General features: G+C 32.8%; 4 protein-coding genes across 4 annotated transcripts; 2 read left to right on the plus strand and 2 right to left on the minus strand.

Moving 5' to 3' along the window:
* Positions 1-3434: 3434 nt before the first annotated feature.
* LOC111700752 (2'-deoxynucleoside 5'-phosphate N-hydrolase 1) lies at positions 3435-6765 on the minus strand. The gene is made up of 5 exons (XM_023471788.1): positions 6632-6765; positions 6217-6308; positions 5229-5308; positions 4662-4742; positions 3435-4158 (listed from the first exon to the last, which is right to left on the minus strand). The coding sequence occupies exons 1-5, from the start codon at positions 6731-6733 to the stop codon at positions 4055-4057; spliced, it is 459 nt and encodes a 152-aa protein (XP_023327556.1). The 5' UTR covers positions 6734-6765; the 3' UTR covers positions 3435-4054.
* A 63-nt stretch (positions 6766-6828) lies between these two features.
* On the minus strand, positions 6829-9536 carry LOC111700769 (craniofacial development protein 1). The gene is made up of 6 exons (XM_023471806.1): positions 9531-9536; positions 8765-9186; positions 8365-8422; positions 8037-8111; positions 7675-7778; positions 6829-6928 (listed from the first exon to the last, which is right to left on the minus strand). Exons 1-6 carry the CDS (start codon positions 9534-9536, stop codon positions 6829-6831), a joined length of 765 nt encoding a protein of 254 aa, XP_023327574.1.
* Positions 9317-15288, plus strand: LOC111700770 (protein amnionless). Its single transcript, XM_023471807.1, has 10 exons — positions 9317-10056; positions 10805-10884; positions 10947-11062; positions 11535-11585; positions 11641-11704; positions 11942-12033; positions 12695-12803; positions 13792-13882; positions 14893-14953; positions 15211-15288. Exons 1-10 carry the CDS (start codon positions 9857-9859, stop codon positions 15286-15288), a joined length of 942 nt encoding a protein of 313 aa, XP_023327575.1. The 5' UTR covers positions 9317-9856.
* Positions 15289-15532: 244 nt separating this feature from the next.
* On the plus strand, positions 15533-18657 carry LOC111700750 (titin). Its single transcript, XM_023471785.1, has 4 exons — positions 15533-15713; positions 16112-16167; positions 16243-16298; positions 16374-18657. The coding sequence occupies exons 1-4, from the start codon at positions 15612-15614 to the stop codon at positions 18563-18565; spliced, it is 2406 nt and encodes an 801-aa protein (XP_023327553.1). The 5' UTR covers positions 15533-15611; the 3' UTR covers positions 18566-18657.
* The last annotated feature ends 169 nt before the right edge of the window (positions 18658-18826 follow it).

Raw genomic sequence — 18826 nt, forward strand, 5'->3', positions numbered from 1 at the left:
CTAAATAGTATTCGTCGAATTTAAGCTCTTGTAAGATTTAACCAGCTTTATATTCTGTTCTTGTTTTATTCTCATGTAATTTTCTGTTATTTAATTTGGATTTAATGTTGCAATAGTTTTCTTTTAATAAATAATTGTGTAATAGTTTAAAATATTGTTTTAACAATACATAACGTCATATTTTTTATGCAAGATAATTTATAAAATGTACTGTGACCAGACTTTTTTTAGACTGCTTTAAAACTGCTTTTAGTACTTTAGAAGGTGTTCTAAGGATCCGAAAATTTGGATTGGTTAGACCTTCTGTGGGTCTGAAGATTTACGAAGAATTCAACTATTTATGTTTTGACTTTTGATAAGTCAGCGTAGAGAAGTGATTTTTTCTCAGAAGGTAAAACGTGTAATGTAATGTTAAGTGTTTAGATACGGTAATTTGGATTCAACATTTTATTGGTTTTCGCTAAGTATGGAAGCACGAGTATTTTTTTCGATCTTATGACAGTAATATTAGCGTCTTTGATTTGCGATACCTTCATTCGTCAATCTATTAGTATCGGACATCCTGCATTTGAAGTCTTTGATAAACCCTTAATTTCAATTTTATCATTCAATTCTTATGTTTATAAATATGTGAAAAGTATCCTGTCGTTTTAAACGGAAATACTTGGCGTAGTATTTAACTTAATAATATACAGGGGTTACCAAGCAAGGATGAGAATATTGTCTCATTCTAACCACCCCTCCTAAACCCAAAAGCTGTTATTATTTAACAATGTATCAGACCTGTTCCAAGTAAAATCTGGATATCTGTTGGACTTATTTTGACCCTTTTTAAATCTGATCTGATCTTTGTTGGTAGTTATAGACTTTTTTTGGACACCCGAAATACGAACATAATAAATCTCTACGCGATATCTTACTTTTGGCATGTGATGCAACGTTTTCCATCACAGTTTTAGATAACATGAGGAACTTTTTGGCAGATTTGAAAAACATAATATTGACCCTAACTCGCTCTGCTCGCGTAGAACAGACAAAAACGTGGTTTTACTCTTTCAGTCATAATGACCTCAATTGATTTTAATTTAATATTTTTTTCTTTTTCTAGAAAGAACATCTTTTTGTTAATATTTTCTAGCTTTTGAAAATTGTCATTAAAAGTACTGAAACAACTGTAAATCCATGGTTCAGGTAATATACTCCAAGGTTTATATGAGAAACTCCTTAGTTTGGATGATAAATCCGTGGTTTAGGTGATATTCTTCTGAGTTCGGATGATAAATCCATGATTCAGGTGATTAACTCTAAAAATTAAATTAAAGATCCCATGGTTTGAATGAAAAACTCGATGGTTTAAATGTAAAACTTGTTTTAAGGAAAAATTCCTTGTTTTGAGGGAAAACTCTTTATTTTGATAATATATGATAAACTCCAAGGTTGAAATGAAAAACTATGGTTCAGGGGATAAACTCCAAGGTTCAAATAAAAACTATGGTTCAGGGGATAAACTCCAAAGTTCAAATAAAAACTATGGTTCAGGGGATAAACTCCAAAGTTCAAATAAAAAACTATGGTTCAGGGGATAAACTCAAAGGTTCAAATAAAAACTATGGTTCAGGGGATAAACTCAAAGGTTCAAATAAAAACTATGGTTCAGGGGATAAACTCAAAGGTTCAAACATAAACTATGGTTCAGGGGATAAACTCCAAAATTCAAATAAAAAACTATGGTTCAGGGGATAAACTCAAAGGTTCAAATGAAAAAAAACATCAAGGTTTAAATGAAAAACTTACAAGGTTTAAAATTTCTATGGTTCAAAGAATAAACAAAAGTTTTTCTGATAAAATCCATAGTTCAGGTGGAATACTCCAATTAGTTAAAATTTTATGGTTAGGATGTTAACTCAAGCGATTAAGTCCAATGTTTAGCGGAACAACCCACAGTTCAGATATTAAACTCGACAAGGTTTAGATGATAAACTTCATGCTTTAGATGATAACGACAATAATGTTTCGATGACGAACTCCATGGTTTTAATGAAATACTTCATATTTCAGAGTATGAACTGTGATAAAATCAGAAGTTCCGATAATATCAATAACATCTTTGGGAGTAGTTACTAGAGGTATGTCTTGAATAAGATGTTAACTGAACTCGTTCAGAAGTATTTTATCCCCTTAACCATAGAAGGTTATCACCTGAACCAGGTCTTTATCATCTGAAGAAATGTGTATATTTTGTTCCGGGGCTAAAATCTTCAACCTCGACATTCAACAAGCCATAAACCTAATGAAAATTATCACAAAAAAATTGGGCCCGATTGGTTCCACGCGGCGTTTATTGAACACAAACATACAGAAACGCAAAACATATATTATACTCATAATTCTTCTTGAACCCACAGCCCATATTAGCATTTGCCTTGAGATTCATTGTAAAAAGCTGTCTGACCAAGAATGCACGATATCCATTATATTCTCTTGAAAAATTAATTATCTTCTATTGTGGAGTCTCTATAAACATAGTCGAGCTTAACTAAGCACCATGAGAACCAGAAAACTCTGGTTAAGGAAGATGACATTTAGACTCAAGTTATGACAATTTAAGACGGCAATTGTACATGTTTATAAACAGACCCATCAAACTTAACAAGTGGGTTAATAAGTTTTCGAGAAGTAACATCTGTAGATATTGTAGTATTGCTATAATGTCGTCTTCATATTCCAGTTTTCAGATGGTATAAAATAAAATTTTTACAGAAATGAAAATATGGCACCAAATGAAGTTTACACCGTCTTTAAAATCTGATATTTATTTGTATCATATTAACCTTTGTATGCAGCCTCGAAATAATGTTATTAAGTCGCGCTGCAACTTCAGGGTGTCCCACGAAACAAGACAGTAGCAAGACGATTTGAGATGAAAATCGTCTTGATATTTGATATATTTTGCGGTATTTATTTGTCAACCGAGTCAACCTATTTCTAGAAGTAAAATTCAAGAGATAATTATCACAAAATACCCCTAGTCCTGACATTTCCAAAATGTGGTCTGCCTTTTTAGAGCTTTTAATATTTCCCGAATTATGAAGAATTTCGTTCAGATTTTGAAAAAAAAAATTTTTTAACAAAATCTTAATGTCGTACAAAAAAAGGCAGACTACATCTTGAAAATGTCAAACTTTCATTTATTGCATTCATTTATCTATAGGGTTCCCCGCCAAAATACGAGACTTCAAAGAATACTATTGTTAATAAATTATTTTCAAGGCATTATACTAAATTTAACCATCAGATCTTTATGTATTTAAAAGGCTTAAATGTCTGTTTTTAGAATTCAGCACAAAAACCTTACATGAATAATCCGTATAAATGGATGTGTACGCACACAGTGTGAACCTAATCACTGTGTTGCTGGAGAGAAAGAAGAACAATTGATTTCAAATGTTTATTAACTTAAGATACATGTAGTTTAAATATGTTACATAATTGAGAACTAGTAAGGATAAAGGTCTTGTATTCTGTTTAATACAATATGTTTGGCACATAATTAATTTTAATTACAGTCAAATTCAAATTAAGTAATAAAAACAGTTTAATGAGAATTAGATCTTTTCACAGCTTTCAGTAGTTTTAGTTTATAAACGTTAATAATAATTCAACATCGACATTTTACAATTGATCCAGGTGTTTTAATTGTTCGATCCGAAGGGTAATTGTAAGGCAACATAGTACTTAAGTAACTTAAAAGGAAAGTAGGCATGATTTCAATGGACTCTATATTTATAGAGTAGCAAGTCAGATTCACAGAGGTCTCCTTATATAGTTACATAGTTCCTCTTTTAAAATTGGTTATTTTCAATTATGACTTGCGGATTTCTAGCTACAACAGAAACAGTGGAGAGGATCAGCACAATTCTTGAAAAAATAAAGATTTGACTGGTACCGTCGTTAATCGGACATGGCCATCTTCTAATTGAGGATAACTTAACCTTACAAAGACAGCTCAACCCTCCCATAAACCCCTTTTTTAAAGAGGGAATCAAGAACGTCTCTAGGCTTTCTTGACGCAAGGTTGCGAAAGGAAGGATTGAAAGATTGGATCCACTTCTTCAGGTTTATAATCCACAGCACGCAGATCAGCTCCATTATCCATACCTTCGAGTAAAATAATTTTTAATTCATCTGCATGCAATAATATAGACTAATTCTTATGTTATCTCTATCTTTTTACAGGTTCGGAGGGGTCTGTTGAAGTAATTTCAAGGGACCCCCCCCCCATCCAACTTAACAGGTGGCTTGTCCGATTCACTATGCTATCCTATAAACCATCGCTGAACAGAAATTGATAATTTCCAACTGTGGCTTCTCCAGAGAAATGAGTTGCGGATTAATTCCGCGGGAAAAAGAAGGAAATATTCAAAGGAATTGAGTTTTTCCCAAAAACTCTGATTTTTTAATCTCTATATCTTTGTAACCCAATTTCGTAGACCTTAAATATTTCAAAGTATTAATATATATTAATATAGATAAAATAATCTAAGTTTTAAGTATCAAAGGGTTGCACCATCAGGTTGTAAAATTATTGGGATCAGAAGATTTGAGTTTGAGGTAAAAACTAAATTCCTTTGACAATTAATATGTATATGTATTCTATTCACCTCTAATCATTCCACTGAGCAGTTTACCCTCCTGTGGACGGTACAGACAGAGAATAGGTTTATTCATCGCCACAGCTCTACCTGTATATTGCAAGCGTATATTATTTGACAAAACCTTTTCCTCGCCTTAATGATAATAGGAAGTTAGGTGACAATACAAAAACATTTAGAAATGTAATATGTTGTAATTGAATTTTAATTTTGTGTTATAATTATAATTTTGTTGTGTCAAGCCACAATAAAATTAATAAACTATGTTATTTTCGTCTTTTTTTCTCTAATTTTTACATGCTTAAACTTAATGAACCATTCAGAGTAAAGAAAGTCTTTAACTTATTAGTTAACAGTTGGGATTTGTGTTTTGAGAACAAGGTTGCTATTTTGGATACAGGAAGCCTAAACGTTCTGGATCCGGATGAAGAAAAAACGGACTCATATCAAGATAAAAAAGATAATTTGTAATTAAAATTAAATTATCTTGCGCGCAAAGAAAAACTTAAGCGGCAAGATAGGCTTAGTTTTGATCCTAAATCCAAAAATACGGGTGTTTTGTGTATTTTAAAATACCGAGTTCGTATCCAACTCCAAGACTAGGTTGAGTAACTTCAGCAACCACAACATCACAGGCCTCCAGGAGTTCAACATCTCTAGAAAATTAAAGTTTTTAAGTAATTATCCTTCCATATATAGATCTATTTAATTAACATCAATAAAATTCTACATTGTCAAAAAAGTAAATCATACAATAAAGTATGGGGGAAAATAATATCGGTAAATCAAATGGTTAATCGCCATATTCACACAAAAACAACCTAATAATCATGTGTATTTTTTCAAGGATTAATAATCTTATTCTTGATCTAACGGAATCTGAAATTAGAGCTTTTGTTAATCTTGAGATCAAGCAATTATCTCTATCTTCTGCAGACTAATGGATTACTTTAATTCCAATTCGATATCCCGTGGTGGTCCTACCCTGCAGGGAGAACTTTAATTGATCCTTAAAAAGACACTGTAAACATTATATCGAGCTTAATTGTTCAAAGATTAACAATGCTCCACACAAAAATTCCAAACTCAGATTGTATATGAAAACGAATGCTCCAACAGGACTTTTATATTTTCAATTTAGTACAGTTAAACCCGAAATATAGAATACATCGGAAGAATTTATAAAATGTTGTTTTCTAAATCTCTTAACAATGGAATGTCGCAAATATTTAGTTTTTTTGATTGAATATTTGTATGGAGCTCTTTAAAGATGTCCCCGCGGTCCCCGCATATTTCATGGCTATTTTTTTTATTTTTACAAAAAAAAAGTATCACTTTTAACAAAGAAATTTTTATATGTAACCCACACATAACACTTTGTTAAGCTTCCTCTGTCCTAAAGATTGAGAACGACAGCTTAACAACATTCAGTACGATTACTGAGATTTAGGAATAAAACCTATTTAAAATGTTCAAGTCGACATTAGATGAATTCTTCTGATTTATTCAATATTTAGGGTTTAACTGTACTCAATGTACAAAAAGTAAATATATAATGTTTAACCTGTCATGAATTCCCTTCTCTCCTCCTGGATGCTCACTCCCAAGGTTTGTTATAGATTTATCCGCAACAAATGGAGTTAAAACCTCTCCAAACTAGAATATATATATACATGATACTTAGTGAATATATTAAAAACCAGTGCTAAGGATCCATTTATTTTTGATGCGTATCTGGATCCTGGATCTGCACTGGAAAAAATGGATCCGGATCCATTAAAATTCATTGAATTTTTTAACAAGCCGAATTTTCAAACTATAAATTCTATTAAATCAAAGACTAAAAAGTTAAATGTTTACTTACTACATCAGATCTATATTGATGTGATTAGAAAATATGCGTTTGTGGAAAAGACTCAAATCCTGAACAAGACCAATAGGCTAATAGTTATAGGCTTAACTTAATTACTGTGTACTACCTGCTGCAGCTTCTGAACAAGAACACCGTAAAGGTCAACATCTTGTCTCCCTGCTCTCATAGAACCACAAAAATATATCTTTAATCCACTCATTCTAGGCATTTATCTTTTCTCTCTGAAAACATCAAATTATTTTTCTATTTCTTTCTTAAATGCTTTTCCGACAAGAAAAACGTGTAAAGATAAATTCTGCGAATTTATTTCATGAGTGATTTTCTATTTTTCTCTCTGATCGCCTTTTCGATCTCAAATTGTCTAAGATCTGCCCGTTCCAGGAACATTTGTTTATCCACATACCTAGATAAAAATCATAATCTGAGAACTAATTCAATATATAAATAATGGACTTTAAAGGGACCGTTCACTTTTTTCAAAATTAGCCGAAATATGATTGAAAGATGAACGAACAGGAAGAAAATGAAGAACAATCAATATAGAAATGTCAAAATATTTTCATCTTATATCTTATAAATATTCAAAGAACATTGTAAAAAATTTAAATTTAAAAATTAAATGTATAAAAAAACTTATTTGGGTAATTTCATTGTAAACTTAATAGCCTAGTAGCTATTTATTGTTGGTATAGTCTTACTTTTCAAAGATAACTATGGCCAGAGAAATAGCCGATTTATCCAGCACAAAGAATTAGGAAGACTTGAATGTTTTTCATGTTCAAACATGATTTGGCATGTTTATACAAAGACGACCTTCTCTTTCCTTAATAAATCCATGACTATGACAAAAAGCATCAAATAATGTTAATGCAAAGGTATCATACCTTTGCGCTGGAATTCTGAACGAAATATCGCATTTTTCTCCAGCCACAGTTGACTTTGAAAAGTAAGACTGATACCAAAGAATAGCTAATAGGCTATTTAATTTACCATCAAATTACCCAAATAAGTGAACTGTCCCTTTAAAAAACATCTTTCACAACCCTGCCCATTTTAATACTCAACTATGGGGAGTATTAAATATATGAATTCTACAAAAATGTTTAGTTAAATTACGTTTACTGTCTCTTTATTTGAAGTTACACTTACCCATCCTTCCCTCTATTATGAGAGGCTAAGTCCTCTTTTATTCCTTCCTCTGTAACAAACTGATTCCAGTCTAACTTAGATTTATCTAGACATCCCATCTTAACCTGAGAATGGAATTTTAAAAAGAATTTTTTTCTAAAAGGAACTGTTAAGGTCAAATGAAATGCAGTATAGGCTAAAGCCTACCCATTTTAGGAGTTGGTCGCGACCAATATTAGTTCTATCTGATATTTCAATCTCGAGAAATTGATATAAAACTGTGTCAACCTTACACAAAGCTCATATGTAAGTCATATGGTATAATCAAATTTTTAAACATATTTGATTTTTCCTTAACAGTCCCTTTAAATTCTGAGTTTTACCTTTTTCCCTATGCTTCCTACAACACTTGCTAGTCCTCCTTTCCTGATCCCTGAAGTTGCAGGACCGGTTTCCTCCTAAATATTGCACTTAAATAAATTTTTAAAAATGTCAATATTTTAAGACATTTCAGAATGTCAAATATCGAAAGATGTCGAAAGGTGAAACTGAAATTATGAGAATAGAAAGATGACCTCTTGTGAATGTATTACAAAACGTTGTAAGGAAAAGGGTAAAAATGATTTAAAAAATATTTTTTTTAATTTACCAAGAACTGCGCCTGGAACAATTTGTCAAATTGAAATCATTATATATATATTTCATTTTTACCTGCTTCTTTAAAAACTTTTTGGCTTCAGAAGATTCAGCATCAACCTCTTTAGTTATCCTTAACAAATTTAACAACTATTTTGTGTAATTCCAACAAAAAGCTTTGGTTAAGGGACTGTTAATGTAATTTTAAGTGATAGCATTGCCCCATTTACAACGTTACCCTTGATACCTTAATCTGAACAAAAATGTCGATTTCTGGCCCGAAAAGTGTTTATTTCGGCCAATTTCTCCATCGTTTCTTATAAGCAAGAAATGCGTAAGTCACTTATGAAGAGAAACCACAAAAAAAATTAACAAAAACATGCAAATCTAATTCATATTTCATAAGACAAAGCTTTTACGGGTACCATTGTAAATCGGGTATTGCCATATTTACAGGAGGGTCTTTAATACTTACTTTACAACTTCTCCTGCAAAATCGAAAACTTTTGTGATCGCAACCTTTCCAGGATCTAATGTGACAGGTTTCTCACTAGATGCAGCTCTAGGTTCAGCAGCAGCTCCAGATTCACCACTAGATACAGCTCCAGGTTCAACGCTAGATGTCTGTTCCGGTTTAGATTTATCCACGTCGTCAAAGATTGAACCAAGTAAACTCTTAGGTTTGATTTTCTCCGGCTTTGTTTCCGGTTGACAAGGTGTAGGGTCAAATAACGAACTAAGTCTGCTCTTAGGTTTATTCACAACTTTGTCAATAGCAGGGTTAGTATCACTTGTAACAGGAACAGGAGAAAACAGGCTGGATAGATTAGAAGACGTCTTTTTAGGTTCTACAACAGATTTCTTTCCAACATCAGACTTGAATTCTGAAACAATAAACTGGAATTAATTTGATTCAATTTTGTTATATCACAGTAGTTTCAGTAGTCCATTAGCGTCTGATCCAAGTAGGATTTACTCACGTGCTTGTGGAGTACTCAGGAACAATAAAATTGCAAAGACGGTAAGATCTATCTAGCTATCTATCAGCATATTCAAATCTATAAATCCAAATAGAGATCCATTTGTAACTTTATAGCAACGACTAAATGGTATTCTTTACTTATAGCTAAACTACGGTGATTGTAATTGCAATTTGTTTGTTTATATAAAATAAAAGTTACGATGAGGTATCAGGTTGCAAAGTGTTGATATTGGGTTCACACAACAGTATGTAAACAAACAAACATACAGCTAACTGACAGGCAGACAAACAACTAATTGACAAAAGATAATCAAATAATATACAAAAAAAAAAAAAAATTAACATATCTACAAAAGGAAAAATCTTGTTTTCATAAATAGGACGTAAAAGTTTGTGTAAGATCAGAGATTAGATAAAAGAAAACCATCAAACTTGACTTCCTAAATTGATTTAGTTCGTTATTGATGACTTATACAATTTAAAAACAAGTACTTCTCTAGAAGAATAATAACCCCTGTATTGAAACAAAATAACTCCCTAATCAATCCCGGGTATATTATCTGGGCCCGGAGTATAAACCCAACCATGAACCTTCTCTTATTTATCATATTTCTTCACAGAATACTGGGGGCGGAGAGAGTTTGGCAATGGAGCAACAGTTTAGCCACGCCCTCACATTGGTCACAGGGGCGTATCCCATGTACAGGACAAGATGTGGAATTACCGAGTGAGATTATGTTCATGTCAGAGACTGCTGAGTATGGAAAGATTTCGATTGAGGAAGGGTGAGAATAAAATAAATTAATATAGATTATTGATATTACACATTGACTATAGCCAGCTTTAAGTGTGGATATAAAACAAGAAATCAAATTAATGATATAATTCAGTCTGTAAAAAATTATCTTAATGGGACAACTTGCAGTTTGTTTTTTTATATAATTTGCGACATTCCTTTGTAACCCTGATTTTACAAGAAACATTCATATAGCATTAATCAAAACTTAATGGCATTGGTGAAATGTGAACTACCTTTTATTGCTTTCAAAGTTATCACATAGATATGAAGATTTAAGTAATTTTGATTAAATCTATATATAAATTTGGCTTGTCTGTGTGTATCCAATAAACGTCAAAACGGCTGAACCGATCGGGCCCAAATTTTTTGTGGGACATCACGTGGCCACAGGGAAGGTTTATGAATGATAAAAATTTTAAAAAAAATGTGATTTAAAGGTTTTTAATTTTGTAAAAAAAAATTAAATTCGAGAAAATCCGCGAATTTTTTTTAAAATCCGCAAAATTTTTTTCTTCTTTGTTTTTGAATGTAAACAAAAAGAACATGTTCACAATTTAAATAGAAGATGGGCGCGAAGCGCCTTAAAAGCCTAGTATAATAAATTTAAATCTGAACAAAGTCTTCGAAATTTTGGACACAAAAATGAGATAGTGTTTGTTCATCTTAAAAGATGTATTCTTACAATGACATTATTAACTTATAAGATGCCAAAAAGATTTTATTTTTTGTTTTAGGGGTGAACTAATTTTTCCCAGTACTGCTAGTTTAACCCTACTGAACAAACCTCCTCCCACAATGCACGGAAAAGTAAAAGGTTTCAAATTCTTAATTTTAAAAAAAATCAAGAAATAATTTTTAATTGAATTAATATTTCAGAAGAATGTTCAATGCGTCTTGAATCTGCAGTTTATATATCCCGTCCCCCTGGTTCCTGGATGGATCCCTCGAACTGGAACTCAAAATATCCAACTCCAATCCCACATACACAACAGGTATATATATATATATATATCTCCAGTCCACTTGGTTCCTGGATGGATCCCTCGAACTGGAACTCAAAATATAAATTTACGATCCGTTCTGTTTAGATGCTGCTCCGGATTCTAAATTCATCCTGTAAAAAAATGGATCCGGATCAGCTTAAATATCTTTTAAAGCTTTGCTATTTTGATTTTACAACAATTTTACCGATCTCTTTTTTTCAACACTTTTTGGTTTTGGTTCTTAAATTATGATTGGTATTTTGAAGCTTTTATCAGGAGCAGTCTCTGAATCCGGGAAGCCAAAGTGTACAAAAAAAATCTAATCCCAATATCTTAAAAATCTGATGGTGAAACCCTTATTTCATAGTTTGAAATATCTAAGGTCTACGACATTGGGTGGCGAAGATTTAGGGATTAGTATATCAGAATTTGTGGCAAAGACTCAATTTCTTCATGTAAATAATAAATTGACTGTTTTCAGGTTCCATGCAAACATGACACCGCTGTCTTCCCACCAAATATGACTTACAAGGTTACACAAAATATAATTTTTTTAAAATTAATCTTCATTTCTCTTTTTTTTCAAGGTTTCCTTGCATGAACAAGATGTCAGAATTGGGGGTCTTATTATCTCCAATATTCAGATGTCAGGAAAGTTTATTAAATTTTTAATTGAAATAAATGCTATATTCACTATACATGGTAAATTTTTAAAATGTTATAATTTGATTGATAAATGCTGTTTGAGAGTTTTTTCACCCACTTTGGTTTTTTAACCCAGTGTCCAAGACCCTTAAATATTTCAATCTATTGATTTTGTTAGATCCAATACTCTCAAAGTAATAAAGATTAGAAAATTTGCGTTTGTTTTATAATTTTCATGAATAGGGGTAGACTGGCGTGCGACTAAAGATTCCAGGGTTGGAAGGAAAATGTTTAATTTTACAAAAACATTAACTGTTTCTGGAACCTACTGTAATGTAAGTATTGTACAAAGATTTGAAAAGGGATAAATAATGAGCGGCAGATACAAGTCTTTCATAGCTGTAAAGGCGGTCAATAAAAGTTCTTATGTCTTTTTAATTTTAGAGTGCTTTAGAGCATATAATTTTGAAATTAATTAGACTTCTCAGGTCTCCATAAGACCTTACTTGTTTAAAATTATGTCCAGCACAAAAATATAAGACTCAAATTGATTAGCAAATGTGAATAGATATTGCAAATATAGCTATTCTAAATATTTTGTTAAAACACATAAAATTTAAGAGTTTCTAATTTAACTTATGTTGATTGGCTCCAGATTCTAATGATGCAAGTCCCACGAAGTATGACAGTAGCAAGACGACTTGAAAGTCGTCTTTGAACTTATAACTTATTTGTGACACTCAGTCGAAATCTGAATGAAATTCTATATATCTACGGTAATATTGAAGCACAAAAAAGGCAGACCACATTTTGGAAATGCCATGACTAGGTGTATTTTGTGATTATTACATTTAGAATTTAGCCTCTTAAAATAGTTTTACTAATAAATGCCGCAAATTGTTTCAAAGATCAAAGATTGATCTTGCTACTCTCATGTTTCGTGGAACACCCTGTACTAGGATCGGATTCAAAATTAAGGATTGCATACAATTGCAGGATCCTACAGGATGTATGTGTGGTAATGAGGATTTAGAATACAAGATATGTGAAAATGCGCGGGGGAAATGTGAGAATGCAAACTGTTCCTCTCCTCTGAAACCTGCAGGTAGGTTCAGGAAATATCTAGAAACCTGCAGGTGGGTTCAGGAAATATCTAGAAACCTGCAGGTAGGTTCAGGAAATATCTAGAAACCTGCAGGTAGGTTTAGGAAATATCTAGAAACCTGCAGGTGGGTTCAGGAAATATCTTGAAACCTGCAGGTAGGTTTAGGAAATATCTAGTAACCTGCAGGTAGGTTTAGGAAATATCTAGAAGCCTGCAGGTAGGTTCAGGAAATATCTTGAAACCTGCAGGTAGGTTCAGGAAATATCTAGAAACCTCCAAGTAGGTTCAGGAAATATCTAGAAACCTGCAGGTAGGTTCAGGAAATATCTAGAAACCTGCAGGTAGGTTCAGGAAATATCTTGAAACCTGCAGGTAGGTTCAGGAAATATCTTGAAACCTGCAGGTAGGTTCAGGAAATATCTAGAAACCTGCAGGTAGGTTTAGGAAATATCTAGAAACCTGCAGGTAGGTTTAGGAAATATCTTGAAACCTGCAGGTAGGTTCAGGAAATATCTAGAAACCTGCAGGTAGGTTCAGGAAATATCTAGAAACCTGCAGGTAGGTTTAGGAAATATCTAGAAACCTGCAAGTAGGTTCAGGAAATATCTTAAAATTTACAGGTAGGTTCAGGAAATATCTAGAAACCTGCAAGTAGAATAAGGAAATCTCTTGAAACCTTAGATTGTTTTTATATATATTTTCATTCGACCTCAAGTGCTTTACTGGAAAAAATAGTTGAGATAAAAACTTGCAACCACAAAAAACTGTATTTACTTATAGTATAAACAAGATATAATTCAGTCGCTGACAATGCATGTCACAAAAGTCCCAACCGAAATATAATATTGAAATCAAATGCAAAAATATTTAACTACTTAATCTAAATTAAATTTGAACTCTTATTTAACTGTACTTTGAAGTCTGGACAAAAATTTCCTAATAACTTGATAAGTTCTTAATTCCACTTTACAACCATGAAAACAAATAGGACACTGCTGTTGGAATGTATGTGGTGCTGTGGTGAATATTGAACGAAAGAAGAACAAAATATATATGAATCATCTACAGAATATGGCCAGGTAGTACATTTAAGTACACTTAAAGGTTTCCGGATTCGTGCATCAGTTTATCTCTCATGCGACGTTTATATCCCCTAGCGTTTTAAAGGGACAGACCGGCTATGCAAGGTAGTTAAACTGAGTATGCAGTGTTGTGGACAAATTCTTTAGGATTCATGCGAGACATTTAAAATTCTTAAAGATCTGTAAATCCTGAGTTTGAGCGCAAAGTCGATGTTCAAAATCGTACTTTTGGGATACGTTACACGACAAAAAATGTAAACAAGATTCTATAGTAAACTAATTAGTTGTTTAGGAACAGGTTGAGAAAATAAAAATTAACTCTTATCATCGAAAAAAAGTAATCTTATTCAATTATTGGTTTCTATAATCTTTCTTAAATTACAAAGATTTTCTGCAGATTTTCTGGAATTTTTATTAAAAAGACGACATTTGACGAATTTAAAGAAATCAGCGAACAAATTCATAGATAATAAATAATTCACTATAATCATAAAAAGGAAATAATTAGTTCTAACTTTGACTTATTGACAATTGAGAAAATCGTTCTCTAGGAAATTACCAATAATTATCGTAGGAACGTGTTATATGTCTTAAATTAATCCTAAAGAATTTGTCCACAACACTGCATACTCAATTTAACTACCTGACATAGCCGGTCTGTCCCTTTACCCATTTAAACCCAATGTTAGACATCAGAAGCAATGCACATTTATTTTTGCTAATATATTATTTTAATTTTTCATCATTTTTTGTCTGACATTGCATTGAAATGGTTAAAACGGGGCATTCATTTGTCGCAGGACAGCGGGCCAATTGAAAATTTGTAGTTCTAACGTTACTTAAAATTAAACTTGACATATGATTTGTGAAGAATTGAAACAAAATTAAAATCGACTAAACAGTACTACAAAGTTATTATTGTTATTATTGCCCTAAAAAACCTAAACCTCAAAATATTTAAAATTCTATTTAAATTTGGTTGAAATTGACAAAATAAATTGTTGAAGGATGCATGTTGGAGATCATTCTCAACATCATGTGAGCAGGGTTAATGAAAACCTTTACCAGGTCTAGAATATTTTAACGTATTTTACTTATTTTGAAAAAAATGCTCTCACAATTTCTGGGACAAAAAATTAATTCTTCTTCTCTAGTCAGTGGGAATTTATATTCTGAAACCTTAAACTATGAGATATTCTCTGTAAAATTTTTCAATGAAAATATCAAAAGGAAGTTGCAAAAAGACTTGTGAACCAGGAACAAATTCAACTTTTTATTTAGATTATATTTAGATTATATTTAGATTATATTTAGATTATATTTAGATTATATTGGTCCCTAATCCAGATTATAACCTAACAAAAACTGTTCTTGCTGCTAGAAAATTGGGAGATTGCTGCTAGAAAATTGGGAGATTATCTTTTAGGCAAACTCAAAATATTAAAAATGAAATAATTTTCCATGTTATTGGTAAAAAAAATGTCATTGAAATAAAATAAGACTTATTTTTGTATTTCTTATATATGCACTTAGGCATGCATAAATAAAAAATGAACAAAAACATTAAACGTAATTCAAAATGAACAAAGAATACCATTAATTTAACTACACAGGAGCCAAAGTCTTTGTAAAAAATTTAAATAAAAAATTTATATTTTTGGATCCAGTTGAATTGGGTCGGAGAGGGGAGTATAGTATCTGGGTAGAGGAATCAGGAGTTGGTCCTATGTCTGAGCTTCAACGCTCTGGAATAATATTCGGATGTTTAATCCTGATCGGATTCATCACATTCTTCATATATCAAGTTTATAACAAGGCAGCTCACAAGGTATTTTTTACTGAGACTGGTCTATATTCTAAGGATATATCGGATGACTTCTAAAAACCTTTTTTAAAACCCTGAATTGGCCATGCTCAAAAGTCATTTGAACACTGTTCACAAATTCTAGTTTTCTAATCCTTACATCTTTGCAACCAGATGTTGTGAAAATTTGAATTTTCGAACAATTATTTCTGCTAGTTAAAATAGTCTTAGTTTTAAACCATAAAAGGTCTACACTCCCAGAAGTAAATTACAAAAATCTCGGAATCAGGAATTGATATCAATTCTTAGGCCGCCTAACTAGAAAGAAGGGATCAAGTATCATACAAAGATACACAGATAAATAGCAAGTTGGGGAAAATAAGTATTTAAAAAAATATTTTTTTATTGAAACAACATTTTAGGCAGTTCTGGAAACTTTGCAGAAAATACCAAGAACTGTTAGACAGTTGCCATATAGGTAAAAGACACAACTGTATTTGAATTAAAAATTCAGTTTTCCAAAAAAGTATTTTTCTGACAATTTTGGTTTTAGAAGAGAAGAAACAGGTTCCCTTGGTTTGGGTAGATCTATACAAGCTCCTTTCAGAGGTATAACATTTAAAATGCGTTACATTAAATTAAAAAATCAGGTTTTTTAAAAATCTTCATTCTTAACCGTTTCAGGGTTTGCTAAGTTTGATAATCAGGATAGAACTGGGTGTATTGAAATCCAAGGACTGGAAGATCCTAACCAATCCTTCGTAGAACTAGATGCTAACTCTCTGATTGTTAAATCCGCAGAACTGAAACAGGAAGAGAACGGGAAAAGTATTGAGAACCCAATGTTTAATAAGGAACCTGTATCAAACATATACTCTCAAGAACCTGGAACAGAAAGTGTCTATGAGGATATTGATCATCAAAGACGTGAGACTAACTCCACAACTAACCAGTTTAATAATCCACTGTTTGGGACAGAACCCCTAACAGAAGTTGGGATATCTATCCCCGTATTTGAAACCTGCAAAGTTCAGAGTACAGAAAATGAAAATGGATTTTCTAATCCTGTGTATAATACTGAACCCCTTGCCAGTATACCAGTTGAAAACTCAAAAGATCTTACTTTCGGTCATAGTAATCCTCTTTATGGGTTTGAGGAAAGGAAGGAAGAGGCAGTTGTACCCCCTGAACCTACTCTGGTAGAGATAGGCGTAGTACAGGATACTACTGAAGCTATCACTCACACAGGGACAACTCGTCAAGATGATTTTAAAGAAACTCAACCTAACTTAGTGGAAGACACTGAACATACTCTTGAAAAGTCAAATACAGAGAAAGATACAAAGATAACACTTGTTGACATGACTGATGACCCTAACATGGAATCACTGGCAAACCTGCAAACCCAAAATAATGTCAAGGACTTGAGCAAATCTGAGCAAGAACATATCAAACAAGAAGAAAATAAAGTAAACTATCAGGAATCAGAGAAGATTCAAGGAAAACCAGCAAATGTAGGTAAACCATTTAAGCCAAAACAAGGTATTGAACAGCAGAAAACATTTTCTCCCCTAGAAACAAAAAAGGAGTTAGTTTCTGATAAAACTAACATCTCTGAATCAGATGAAACCATAAGTCTCGGGAATGCAATTTGTGAGCTGCCTCAAAGAGAAAACCCAGGACCACGTCTTGCTGACAGAAAAGAACCTGGACCACACCCAGCTAACATAAAAGAGCCAGAACCTCTTCTGCCTCCACTTGAAGGACCTGGACCTATTATAGCAAACCCGGAAAAACCTGGACCTCTCCTAGCTAACCCGGAAAAACCTGAACCTCTCCTAGCTAACCCGGAAAAACCTGGACCTCTCCTAGCTAACCCAGCAAAACCAAGACCTCTCCTGGCTATCCTGAAAGAGCCTGGAACTCTACTGGCTACCCTGGAAGAAACAGGATCTCCGATAACAGACCAAGAAAACCCTGAAGCTCCCCAGGCTGGTCTAGAAAAACCAGATCATATTCTGTGTAACCTTGAAGAACCAGGAACTATCTCGGCTAACATTGAAGAACCAGAAACTATCCCGGCTGAAAAAACTGTAATTATGCTGGCTAACCATGAAGAACAAGGACCTTTACTGGCCAACCCAAAACAAACTGGAACTATCATGGCCAACCTAGAAGAACCAGGAACCATCCTGGCTACCCTAGAAGAACCAGGACCTCTTCTAGGAAACCTAGAAAAACTAGGAACTATCTTAGCTAACATTGAAGAATCAGGACCTCTTCTGGGTAACATAGAACAACCTGGAACTATCTTGGCTAGCATAGAAGATCCTGATTCTTTACTTTCTAACATAGAAGATACTGAAACTCTACATTCTAACATAGAAGATCCTGAACCTCTGCATTCTGACATAGAAGATCCTAAACCTCCACTTTTTAACATAGAAGATCCTGAACCTCTACTTTCTAATATAGAGAAACATAGCCATCTTCTAGCTGACCTAGAAGAGCCAGGATCTACCCTGACTGAAATAGAAAAAGAAGGATCACATCTGACTTATCTAGCAGAGCCTGCACCTTACGTGTCTAACCTAGAGGTACCAACACCTCACTTGGTTTACCCAGAACCTGTCCTCGCTAGCCAAGAAATACCAGTACCTCCTCCAGCTAATTTAGATGAACCTGTAGATCTGGTACCTAAAACTTTCCTCACTTACAAAGAAGAACCAGAACCTCTTCTTGCTAACATGGAAAACCCAGGACTTCTTCTGGCTGACCAAGAGAAACTAGAACCCCTTGAGGCTAATCTAGACGAATCAAGACAACTTCCAGCTGACCCTGTAGAGGAGAGACCAAGCTCCAAACACAATAAATAAGAGTTTTATAATGTGTTAATTATTATGCAAGCCATGAACACTGAACTAGATATTTAATCTTTAATATTTAATAAACTATAGATATATCCATATATTAAGCTCTACTTACTTATAAAACAAAAAGATTTCCAGATGTATGTTTTAACATACAAAAAATTTCGCAAATTATACATTTTAAAACATAATGGCATTTTTTAAATTAAATAATGTATGATGCCTGCATAGAATAAATGTCTACAAAAATAAGCATGAATGTGTGAT

The sequence above is a fragment of the Eurytemora carolleeae genome, unplaced genomic scaffold (genome assembly GCF_000591075.1).
Source record: "Eurytemora carolleeae unplaced genomic scaffold, Eaff_2.0 scaffold243, whole genome shotgun sequence".
Taxonomy (NCBI): domain Eukaryota; kingdom Metazoa; phylum Arthropoda; class Copepoda; order Calanoida; family Temoridae; genus Eurytemora; species Eurytemora carolleeae.